Source organism: Bactrocera neohumeralis, chromosome 5 (genome assembly GCF_024586455.1).
Source record: "Bactrocera neohumeralis isolate Rockhampton chromosome 5, APGP_CSIRO_Bneo_wtdbg2-racon-allhic-juicebox.fasta_v2, whole genome shotgun sequence".
NCBI lineage: Eukaryota > Metazoa > Arthropoda > Insecta > Diptera > Tephritidae > Bactrocera > Bactrocera neohumeralis.
Genome location: NC_065922.1, coordinates 73,577,689 through 73,591,061, shown reverse-complemented (window position 1 = coordinate 73,591,061; position 13,373 = coordinate 73,577,689). Strand labels below are relative to the sequence as shown.

The 13,373-nt window shown below is 33.7% G+C and overlaps 1 protein-coding gene across 3 annotated transcripts in view; it reads left to right on the top strand.

Annotated features, from left to right (window-relative positions):
* Positions 1-13,373, top strand: part of LOC126758590 (open rectifier potassium channel protein 1) — a 38,458-nt gene that overhangs the window by 16,018 nt on the left and 9,067 nt on the right. For 2 of the 3 annotated variants that reach the window (XM_050472923.1, XM_050472922.1), the window contains one exon: positions 7,204-7,395. In XM_050472923.1, coding sequence (XP_050328880.1) covers positions 7,254-7,395 — 142 coding nt within the window. In that variant the 5' untranslated portion in view covers positions 7,204-7,253. Of the gene's footprint in view, positions 1-7,203; positions 7,396-11,318; positions 11,398-13,373 lie in introns of those variants that run through there. The other variant, XM_050472924.1, reaches the window with a different exon arrangement.

Below are 13,373 nucleotides of genomic sequence, written 5' to 3'. Positions count from 1 at the left end.
GACACAAAGCTGTCGAGTAATTAAAAGCTCATACCGCGCACTTCAAAGAGCTTTCCGTGGAAGCTACCGAACAATAGGCAATGAAAGTTAAGGAGATCTTATTGGCGATCCGGCTTTTCGCGTCCGTAAACGTTCCGACGCCGCTTAAAACTTATATAATATCCCATATATCGGTGTAAGCTATAAGAAAAAGCAGAAGCTCGATCTAAAAGCCCTAAAGGTTTACGAATCGGAATCCAACCAATAGGTTTATTTTTTTTTTTTTACTTAAATATAAGTCTAATGATCTTTCTATCCACCTTTTTCCTTCGCTTGTGTCGTTTACCTCTGATCGGGAATATGTTGGGTATCCGCTGTCCTTTTGCGCTGGACCTCTGGACATCGCGTGAGCTTGGCTGGCACCTGTGGCTTAGTGTGGGAAGAGATTCACTGAAATACTCGCTCTGAACAAATTCATGTTGTCGCAATCTTAAAAATTCTTGCTGGGTATTGACCAACAAGCGCGCCCACGAGAAGGCTGAAAATTTTGTCAGACGTAAAAAAACCCGGGTCAGTTAGTCAAAGTTGTGTGGCCGAAGATGAGGTGGAAACACCCAGACGCTTTTTCACCCAGTTCAGCTTTTGCAAGACTGCGGTTGAAACATTTTGGTAGTCATATCTTCGGAGAACCTGGCAAAATCCGGGCCGATCCAATTGGTCACAGTTCTGGTAACCGCATTCGTAGGACGTCCAGTTCTTTGTAACTGTATGCAACCCGGTTTGATTTATGCTCTATTATGGGCTGTCGTTTTTATAGTTTCTACGAGTAAAACATAAAAATGTCACCTTATCAGGAAATTCGGCACACAGTCAAAAGTAAGATTCTTGATAGCTTCTAATTAGGTCGTAGGTATATTATGTGACAATAAAGCATGAATTTATGCCTATAAAACGTCACGTCCAATTCATAAAACCCTATATTTGCTCAAGTTTTCCTGGGTTCCAATCAAGTTCCTGTAATTAATCAATTCTGCAAACCAATCACTTATGTTATAAACAATCAATACACCAACAATAACGTAAAGAGTGAAAACACGCTTCTACACATAAATCACTGACTTTTATTCCCCTATCTGCGCCGAAATATTCCATACCAATAAATCATGGCAAATCGTATTCTTCTCAAGTAATCTTTATTTTGTTCGAGATATCAGTAACCAGGTTATAAAAAAGCAATTAACTACTTTAATAATTGGCTAATTACTTGAGTTCTAATCTGCCGCTAGGTGAGGCGTACACTCGCCGCCAAAAGTGTAGCCACAAGTAGTTGCTTTAAGTTGAAGAAGAAGCAGCGGAAGAAGAAGCAAAAGCGTATTGTCCGTGCGGACATGCGTATATGATTATTTATGCAGGTTATGTGCGCACAATATGTTCTATAGTGAGGAGGGTCATGAAGATTTTTAAGGCATATATAAATTTATGACCATAAACCAGCTTAAGTTTGATAAGCGTCCAATTATTTTTCTTCGAAGACCGCTGATATTAAATTTACAACGTATTTAATAAATGGCCTCTGCTTTTTAGCGTGTTTTTTTCAGTAAAGATAAAGTTGCGTGTCTTGGACTGTGTTTTCCCGTTAACTATCATTAAAGTGTCAGATTTTTAGTGCAAATTTCTTAAATCGATGAGTTCTGAGAACGTAAATTTAGATTTTCATTGAGGTTAGTGGATGGGAATCATCGGATTTTTACACTTCCACTTTTTCATGATACTTCTTTTGGTTCCACTGAATTTAGGTTTATAGACACACCTATATTAGCCTAATTTGTGACGATTTTGAAGTTTATCTCCGTCGTACAATTCCTTTCTGAACGACACATTTTGAACATGGGAGCATATTTCTCTTCCATGATCCTAGAAATACGGCTATGTTAAGAATGGCAAAGAAAGTTTATCACTCTCGTTTTTCTTTTTCTATCTTTCTCTCTCTCAAAACACACGTGACTTATACACGTGTATTGCATGTTTTTCCAACTCATTTAATGTAATCAAATTGAAGTGTTTAATATGCTGTTATATACATACATATATAATATTTTATACGCCAATAAAGAAGAAGAAGATATATGAACTTTTGTACTTCTCAAATTACGTCTTAAATTAAAGTGGTACTTTCGAGTACTGGCAAGAGTTTGCTAGAGTAACACATCTTACGTTGTTGGCAGATGTGTTCTAGTATATTTATATTGCCGTAAGTTGGTAAAAAAGATATACAACAACAAAAACATAAGATGATAAAAAAAAAACTCCACATAACGCTGAGGTCATTCCAATTAAATAAGGAATATAATAAAATGCCTTTGAATTTCTTATCACCAAACCGCCCAGAAGGCACGAGAGTATGTATAACAAAAAATAGTAAATATTGAATCGAACACCTACGTAGCAAAATAAACAATTTAAAAAACAAAGAAAAAGAATCGCGCGAGTTAAGGCACCAAACAAACGACTGCAGTCTCTCTCTGTTCACATAAAGCTTTATGGGGAGAAAATCTCTGAAATTTGGTAGTACTCTCATATTTGCAGTATGCATTGATAAATCAGCTGTTAACTCTGCAAAAATTATTTTGTTTCAATATCAAAAATATATAGCATGTAAAATTAATATATCTTATGATGAACATATTTTAGAAATATTTAATCAACATTATACACTTCAATTGGCCACAAGCCGTACCGTTATTGGGAGTTTTCGATTTTTAATTGCTATGTAATAACTGTTGTTATGGTGACATATCCATATTTGGCTACACTCAGAAAAATTTTTGCTATCAGCAAAAGTTAATATTAAATTTTTTTCTTTTTACATATATAACATAATAACATCTTAAAGCTCAGTAAAGAACATGTGTTATAATACTTAAAAGTGTTATTACTAAGCTAGTCTAATTGTAATCATAATTACAATATTTAATATTAATCTTTAAACTATGCTTTAGGCTAACACGGCGTATGAGTAACCTGTTGGTATGACACTTGAATGGTTTTAGTGCTTATGAGTTATAATTAATAATTTTGTGTTATTTGTATGTATATATACATACATATGATATAAATAATGGAGAAATTTAGACATTTTAATAATTTTTTTTTTTATAAATAATCAACATTTCTACTAAAAGGAAAATTAACAAAAAAAATTCCAAATTCCAAAAATATGAATATGTTTTAAATCGATTATATTTATTGTATTATATGTTTGCGGTGGGGAGCAAAGGGCCAACATTTATTATGGCTAATTTTTGAGATACATACTTATGTATGTTATCTTTCTTATTTTATTTTTTAGATAATAAAAATATTATAATTTTAACAAATACATTTTTTTTAAAAACTACGTATAATTAAAAAAATCGAAATTGAGTTTTTATTGCTTATGATTTACTACATCATATTACATACATATGTATGTATCATAAAATTTTAACCTCTTGCTGTCAGTTATAACCAATATATAACCATTTTATAATCAAAACTCAAATTTGTTTAAATATGAGTGGTTTCTATTACATCGTTTTTCCTTCGCCTGTAAACTTATAAAAAGCAATGTTACGTTATTTTGCATTTTAGGTGACAATATGTATTTACTTTAAACGTCTGGCATGTTTTTCTTTTTTTTTATAAACATTTTGATTTTTTCACAGATATTATTTTTTACTAAAAACGATTTAATAATTTTTTATTCTAATTTATTTTTTTGAATTTAAATTTTTTAATATTTATTTCTTTAAATTTTTAGTTTTTCCCTTTTTTAATTTTTCTGTATTTTTATTTAAATTTTTTTCAATTATTTGTTTAAAATTTTTTCTAAAATAAAAAAATAAAAATTTTGCTAAGAACGTGTATATGTATTTGCATATATACAGTGTGCGACAAAACTAAAGCACGGAATCTGCCTTGTCGGTATTTAACCGAATAAAATCATAAAGTAGGCATTACGTGATGTTTTATTGATTTGTATTATTAGTTCATGTATTCTTCTTTTAAAATTAGTAAAAATTAAACAAATTAACTTACTAAAATATTATATAAAATTTCCAAAAATCTGGTGCGACAAAACAAAAGCACATACCTAAGAATTTACATTAATTGCACATTAAAACGGTTTTTAATGATCAAAAATGTTGGATATGTGTAGTTATTACCTAATTAGAAAAATATTAATGCATATTCAGTTGCAGTTCGTCATTCAGTACGGTTGGTTGTATGTTAAAGAGAAAGATATTTCAATGGCTCGAAATAAGTATTCTGTTCATTTTAAAAAAATTTGTTAAGGATTTTAAGAAAAGAGAATCGGTTATGACTATTGCAAAAAAGTTTGGAATAAATCATCCTAATGTTTCCCGAACATTTAGCTGATTTGGCAAATCAAGCTCTTTGGTTACAGCGCATAGAGGTAGACGGCCGTGGAGAGCAACCGAACGAGAGGATAAGGGAGTCATTCGGGCAATAAAAAACCTTTTATATAGTATAACGTAAAAACTGCATATAAAAAAACGCTTAAGAAACGGTCAAGAAACTTTCCTGCGATAAATTTACTTGTGCTAGTACGCAGCTCTCAAGAAATCTAGTACTAATTTTTAATACTTTTTTTCAGTAAAATGTGAATATGGCAAACCTGGTTTTGCGAAGAAACATCAAATCAACAATTGTTTCTTGAAGGAAAATCGAAGTAATCGTCAAATTCATCCTAAATTAGTTGAAATCATTATTATGAAGTATATTCAATTTTGAAATGTTGTATAAAACCTACCAATCATCAACAACATTTCTTAAATCTCAATGAAAATATTTATGTTACCATACACATACACACATACATATTACGCACAAAGTTTGTTTTTTTTGTTTATTCTCTCTTGCTCTTCTAATGTGGATCATTCACAATGCGTAACCAGCTGTCAAAATTACTTGAGAAATAATGTATTTTTTTTCTTGAGCAATTACTTGAGAGCTGCGTACCAACCTTAAGACAAGACGGTTAAATATATTACAGAGATCCATACAACGTCGAGCTGTCGATGGGGAATTTTCATGCTACCTGTAGCAAGTTATTGCAAAAAAGCCGTATTATTTATTTAAAGAACACACTGGCGTGATTGAAATTTGTGAGGATGTACATAAATTGAGCGATTACCAAATGGCAAACTGTACTTTTTTCTGGCGAATCGAAGTTTAATATCAAAGATTGAGATGGGCTGAAGCTGGTAGGCAGACCGAAGGGACAACGCCTAAATCAACGTTATAAAACAAGCGCGGTGAAACATGGTGGAGACAATGTACTAGTGTGGGGTCGTTTTTCAGGGAATGCAATAGGATAAATTCATCATATAAACAGTATAATGGACAAATATAAGCATAAAAATATTTCTCAGAATATTAATGCTGCCACATGTTGCAGAAGAAATGGCTTTAAAATGGAGTTATCAACATGACAACGACCAGAAACACACTGCTATTTGTGTAAAAAAGTGGTTTGTTGATAACAGGAATGAGGTTTTGAAGCGACTCGCACAATCACCTGATCTCAATCCCATAGAGAACCAATGGTAAATTGTAGATCGAAAAATCAGACTTGAGAATTGTAAAAATAAGGCCGTTTTATACATTGAAGTGAAGGTAGCATGGAAAAGCATTTCCTGGGACACATCAAATAAATTAATTGAGTCCATGCCGGTGTGCAACTGTATTGAAAAATAAGGGATACGCAACCAAATATTGAAAGACATAAATTTTTCAATCATAAAACCATTTCGTGCTTTTGTTTTGTCGCACCAAATTTTTGGAGTTTTTCAGATATGGTATTTTATATATTTTTTTAATAAGTTAATTTGTTTAATTTTTACTAATTTTAAAAGAAGAATACATGAACTAATAATACAAATCAATAAAACATCACGTAATGCCTACTTTATGATTTTATTCGGTTAAATACCGACAAGGCAGATTCCGTGCTTTAGTTTTGTCGCACACTGTATATGTACATGTGTATATTTATTTTTATTGATTTATTTATATTTTTTATTAATATAATCAATAATTAAGTATACTTAAACTGCTCCCTCTATCACACTATTATCTTTAGGTTATCTAACTGTTTGCTCAATACTTATCGATATTTTATCTCCACTATTGAATATAACTATTGCAAATTTTTGTTTTTAAACTGAAACTTATCATTATTTACTAATAATGACCACTGAACATTATAAATTTAATAATGAACCTCGAACTGGGCCTCCATAAAATAGATTTCGCCATGCAGCGCAATTTTTCGCTGCGTGTACACGTTCCAAATACCTTCAAGTAACTCTAATCTATTGCACGGTATATTTTGCCAATAAAAATACACACCCGTCTTAGATACGCGAATGTAAACATTCTTGGCACATACACAAGTAACTACAATCATGAGCACAAAAACAACGTCATCATCATTATGGTATTTATACAAAATATGCGAGATTTGCAGATTCGATAACGTCGCATCTCTACATTTTGTAATTAATAAATAATTATATGACGTTCAATTAGCATTAGCAAGAACAAAAATTTTAACAAAAATAAAATAACGCGTTTTGTACTGGCGTAGGCGCGTCGTGGTGTAGCAGCGCGCAGGTGCTTGGCCGTAAGGCGCTGATAATGCGCTCAACCACTTCAAGCAATACTTAAGCACTTACTACAATGGAGTATTTGGAATGTTTTGTTACTATTTACTATTTTCTTTGATTTTATTTCACTTGATATAATTTCTTATATCTACGCTGCCTTTGAATACGCTTTTATAAGCGGTAGAGTCAGCAGTTTGCGCGTAATATTCCTCGCGGCATGTGCATATTGCGTCGCTCAAAAGCGGTTCTAGCGCTAAATTGCAAATTAAAATTTTGAACGCAACACAAGCTGTTTGGGAGTTCAATAAAAATAAATTTAAAAATAAAAAACTTGAAAAAAATTAAATAAAAAAATCGAAAACGCCTTCGTCACCTTTAAATGATTTGCCGCATGTTTAAGTGAACCAAAAATTTCAAATGTGCATTTTTTGAATTGTTTTTGTTGTGCTTCTATTGTTTTTGCTTTGTCTTCAACAAACGCCGAAAAATCGCTGCATCAATATGTATTGCTTGATGTTTGCCAAACTTTTGCGCGCATTTCCACGTGGTAAAGTGCTTTGCGGAGGCGAGCGCAAACGGCCGCAGGATTGTGTCAGCAGAGTTATGTCGCCGCGACGCTGGATTTTATTGCTCATCTTTTACATAGCGTACTTGATGTTCGGTGCCAGCATCTACTATCACATAGAGCATGGCATCGAGAAACAACAACGTGCGACGGATCTGCGCGAACGTATTGAAATGAATGGTGAGTACGAAAATAAATATAGTAAATTTTTGTGAGATCCCGAAGTTTTAGGATTGACTAAGTTTGATTTCGGGATTCCGAAGATATATACATATATATATATATGTATTTATGCCGTAAATTACGAAATAAGGTATAATAAATTTTTGTGAGATCCCGAAATTTCGGGATTTCGGGATCCCGAAAAAAAAATATTTTTGCCGCTTGTAGCAACATACCTCTTTGCTTATCAAATAAATTTATATAATTAGTCATTTACATTATATACATAACTTTTCAATTGAATTCAATATAAACACTAGAAAGTACCGTTATCAAATAATAAAGTTATACATAAATATAAATATAAAAAACATACTCAAAATCGGGCAATTAGCATAATAGCTGAAATACATAATGTATGTTTAAGAGAGTTCAACAAATTTTCAATCTTCATATTAAAAAAAATAACGGTTATACATATCTGAGTTCAACAAACTTAAAATTATGTTAAAATCCTGTGATTTCGGTTTTCAGTATATAAACTACTAGAAATGTTACATAAGCAATAAAACCGCAAAGTTTCGGTATTCCGTGATTTCGGAATTCCATACATAAACCATTCTAATACATTTAAATTTACCTAGAAACGTTGTATTTTCCATAAAAAAAATTTATAATTTTAGACCCTTTCTTTTTTCTTGTCCACTTACTCTTTTAAACAATCGATTTGTTTCCCATTGAATGACTTGGAGTGAGAAAGGATGGAAAATTAATTTAGACTTTCCAAAGATTTTTTTGTGTCTTTTTCGAAAGTTAGCGAAGTGTTTGTCAAACGGGATTAAAGCGGACATATATTTTTTAAGAGCTGAATATTTAATTTCTTTGGATTCTGGCTGCGGACGTTGTTCTCTTATGAATACTTTTGTTGATTGAACTTGTTGTTTCTAGTAGCTTGAATGACGAGGAAAGGTGAAGGCCGGGCATCCGAAAAAAATGCATAATATGAATAAATTTCCACGTTTGAACTCAGTCAATATGAACTATTTATTTCTTCGGTGCTTTTAAGCCATTATATTGGGTTTAGACGCAACACTTTTCGCCTTGAAATACATTTTAAGCGCGAATTCGCACATTTTTGCAGTAGTGACTGTTGCTTAGTCAAGGATTCGGCAAACAACTCAAGTAAAAAAATGCAAAAGTGAATAAATTTGCGCATGAGTCAAACCGAGGGCGTTTGCTAAAGCAATTTGCACTGCATTTTAAAGCATGTACGTCACAATTGTTTTATGAATTGATTTTTTCGTTAAAAAGTTAATTTTTAGAAATTTGCACAAGCAAAATATCCATCTCCGCCTAATTTGCATTATAACCGTAAAAATGTAAATATTTGCTGTTCGTGCCCGATTTGCTAAGCTTCTTGAAATTCGTTAACACTTCGGCAGGTGATTCTTATAATAATTATTAATAATCTAAATGCTGCTACTGGAATGCGGCTTTTGTTTATTTATCGATGCTTCGATACACGTCAACTCATATGCACATCACTGTCAGACTCACGAGCGCGCACTTTGTGTAAATATAAAAATCCAATTTATTAGCGTTTATTTCGTCAGGCGTTAATTTCTTGTGTAAAATAACTATAAAAGTTGTCTAATTTGTTTAAGCAAATCAGTGCAGACTATTAGTCGAGATATTTGCTTTTTTTGTGGGAGTAAACTTTTCACACAAGTCTTTTAATTGGCCAACGAAAAGAGAAATTTAGAAAAAATAGCAAGTTTTGAGATATTTTTAATCGCGGCTGACGTATTTAAATATCAGTTTTTATTGTATTTGGGGTTGCTTCATCAAAAGTGTTACTTCTGAAATAGTGCATTTTCATCACATGATTTTGGAATTAGAATAAATTACGCATCGCTAAAAAGGCATTGGGGCTCAAGCCCTTTGCAAGTATGAAGAATACTGCTAATTTCGATTAGCATCATCTCGGATCATTTAATGTGTTGGTTAAGAAATACAACTTTCGTTAAAGAACTGTACGAAATCAATGTTCCGATCTATCACTCTCTAAGAAAGAGGATTGTCGAAGATTTTAGATCCCCATTTAATCAAGAGATTTTTTTATAAGCTCATATATTTGTCTTTAACCAGTCTATAACTACTAAAGCTTCTCCCCCAGTGTTTTGATCTCTACTTTACCTAATTGTAAAGACACTTGATCCGATATATGTACTACCTATGTATATATAAAGTTTCATTGCCATAAATGTTATAATCTAATATCTTGCTGTGAGAGATCAGGATTTAACTCTAGGCTAGACTAGAAGAAGATTCTAAAGGTTATACTGAACCGCCGATAAATTTTTAAGTTGGATCTGTTGTTGGAAGTAAGGCTATTGAAACCTTCACTAGCCACATCCGCTGTTTATATCAGCTGCTGTCCCTCTTTCTTTGATCTGTGCTTTATTTTGAAAGATTTTATGAGTGAAATGGTAGCTTAAAGCCATTAGTAAGAGCTTGTGAGATAAAGACGATTACTTCTAAGCGCTTCAAGCGCCACTTATTCACGTCTACGTATATCAAAAACTAGTTTGTGTAGCTTTGTTCCCCCAAGGCTCCATAAATCAGTATTTTTGGTGAAGAGGTTTCTCGAAACATCTTACATTCTTTGAGATTTTTATTGCATTGATTCATAAGAAACTCTCGTGAGAGTTGTCTTTTGACGTGGGGTGTCGGTTTCGGCATACAACAACTGAACCGAGACGATCTATCATTAGAGCCTCTTAGAGTACCGATACTGAAAACATAAGAATTTCAAGGATCTTAAAACGGACATTGAGAAGTGGTATATTTGGAAATCAATAAATCTAGATTTCGCGAACGTGAAAACAAGAGTCGAAATTGAAAAGATTTTTATGCGGCCAAGGACTGTCAACTAGACAATCCATTTCTCTGAGCCGTTCCCACAACAGTCGGGTCTACATAACCGGAACGGAACCGGATCTTTATCCGGCCAAAGGACTGTCAACTCGGCAATCCTTTTCTATGAGCCGTTCCCACGACAGTCGGGTCTACGTAACCGAAATGGACCCGCGTTTTTATTCGGCCTAGGACTGTCAACTCGGCAATCCTTTTCTATGAACCGTTCCCACGACAGTCGGGTCTACGTAACTGAAACGAACCCGGGTTTTTATTCGACCAAGAACTGTCAACTTGGCAGCACTCCTCCAAATTAGTTCAGGGATGTTTTCTGCCTTTTTGAACGCTCGTTTACCCTGATCTGATAGTTCTGAAAACTATCGACACCAAACTGCACCCACCGACCCACAAACTCATCAATGCGCGCTCAAATACTAACGAAATCGTACAAAACATTGACATCGAACTTGAAATTATTGCCGCTAACCCCCATTTACCGAGTTGGTATTGTTGTAGGTTAGTTGTAAACCACACTCACACGTACCGTGCATACAACGATATGCAAATTCAGGCTGAATGTCCAACGACCAATGACCAGCGCAACTGCAAACTCAGCTAATTCGGTAATGTATCGTCGTAAAAGCGCTTCCGTAAACGAACTTTACCGCTCGCGCACGAATTAATTTGTATGTGAAACACACCTACGATCGGAATTTTTTTTTTTCAAATTTTTCTTTTGTCTCGTTTAGTTGATTGAAATTTAGCTGTGCGACTAAAGTAGCCAACGTAAATTAAGCAAAATGCTCAATGAACCATATAAAAGTAACGATTCGAAGCTGTTGAGTAGCCGCGTAGCCGATCTATGAGCATTCGGCGTTGTAATATCACATGCTTAGTGGAGATAGGTGGGCGTACGCGGTAGCTGCCGCTCACCGGCTTACAAAGCTTGTATTTGTATATGTGTGTTTAGTGCGGAAGTATTATATATCTTCATTGTGGGCTCGTGTGTCCAGCTACAAGTGCTTCGTGTGCGCTTGCAAATGAATAAGTTGCGGCACTCAAAAGAAATCTCTGCTCAAAATCAAAATCGCTCGGCTCGGCTTGGTATTGTCTTGTGCTAAATAACTATGTAATATGCCTCTAATCATTACAGTATTTTTGTTTTGTTTTGTCTGCTTGTCGTATGTTCCATTGTAGTTACCGCCGCCATTTCGTGTGATGTCACTGATTGATGGTTTTCGGAAGTAACGGCGTTTAAAGTGTCACGGCTATGCGCTGACACAGTGACAGTGAAAATAGCGAAAAAACCCAAAAACAAAGTGTAGCACATGTTTTGCTGTAATCGATTTAAATTGTTATCGATATATTGGTTATGCCTTTGAATGCAAGTAACGCTTTCAGTTTTATTCTTTTCACTTTCGCCGCCTATTTTTATGCATGATCGCATTTTCCGCATACATAATTTGCACTATTATACAAACTGATAGCGAATATCAGTGAATCAGTGATTTTTACAAATTTATTTTAATTAATTAATTTCGTTTAAATGGCGCATTTTGTATGGCAGCTGGATCTTATGTAATTACAGTTGTGCATATGTACATACACATGTTTTATACATAAATATATACATATGTACACACATATACTGCACAATTTGCACATATTTACTCACAGTGTGACGCTCCTATTTGACTTTAAGTACATTTTATTGACATTTACAATGACTTAATGACATTTTATTTATTTTATTTCGTTTGGTTTTGTTGATTTAGTAGTTGTTTCACTGTTCGACATTAAGATTAGGTATTTGTATCACTTATCAGTTACATTTCGCGAATGCAATCAAAATAAAATGCTTCGCTAGCAAATAAACAGCGTACTACCGAGTACTGTATAGATACAAAATGATGTACATACGTAAGTTTGAATGTAAATATGTAAGTGACAAGAAAAAACGTTAACTTTGGCTGCACCGAAGCTGTAAAACCCTTCAAAGCTGCATTTCTCCTAACTCAAAACGGTATAAAAAGCTCTTTATCTTGATTTTGATCGGTCAATTTGTATAGCTATGTATATGCTATAGTATTCCGATCCGCACAATATGTTCGGAGATTGTAGTGTTGTCTTGTACAATATTCTATGACAAATTTCGTGAAGATATCTTGTCAAATAAAAAAGTTTTCTATAGAAAAACTTGATTTTGATGGTTCAGTTTGTATGGCAGCTATATGCAATAGTCATCTGATATTGGTGGTTCTGACAAATGAGCAGCTTCTTGGGGAAAAAAGAACGTGTGCTAAACTTTAAATCGATATCTCAAAAACTAAGGGACTAACAAAATCATTTGCCATAGACAGGAACAGGTAGCAAGCAATTAGTCGATGTGTGTGTTCTGATGGAACACAATTCCTTTCTTAATGGCCAAAACTAATCTCTTCTGCGCGATTGCTTCCTTCAGACGATCTAATTGTTGATAGCACATGTTCAAATAAGGAGTTTAGCCGTAGGTGAGCAGCTTATACTAGATGTTTCCTTGATAATCTTACCAAACACACAGAAACACTTTTCTGACTTTCAATCTTGGCTTGGCTACCGTTTATGCTGGCTCACCGCTTTTCGATTTTTTTAAATATATTACTTCTTCCTCACATTACAGCCAATGTATGCTTCTAAAACTTAGCTGAGGCTGATTTCTGTTGTTTTTAAACTTAGTCAAAATGACTTTAAACCTTATAAAGCCGTTGTGCTTCGACATTTACAGAGTTTAATTGGTTTATGTATGTACAAGCGAAAAGCGAATTGCCACCATTTGAACTTTTGGTATCTTCACTTTTTTTCTGGATAAATGTTTCGCTTAGTTTCTTTAATTTCTTATCTAAATTGACGTTTGAAAAAACCTTTAAGGCTCTATGAACAGAGCGGGCCGAGATTTTTAACTGCCCATAACTGTGTGGAACTTTCCTTAAAAATCTTTTTTGCTACTAAAACAAAAACAAGTTCATCCGAAAGCGTTCTCTTACTATTCTCTTTTGGCTCCAAATCGATCGGATGACGGAGATAGCTACCGAAGGTAAATC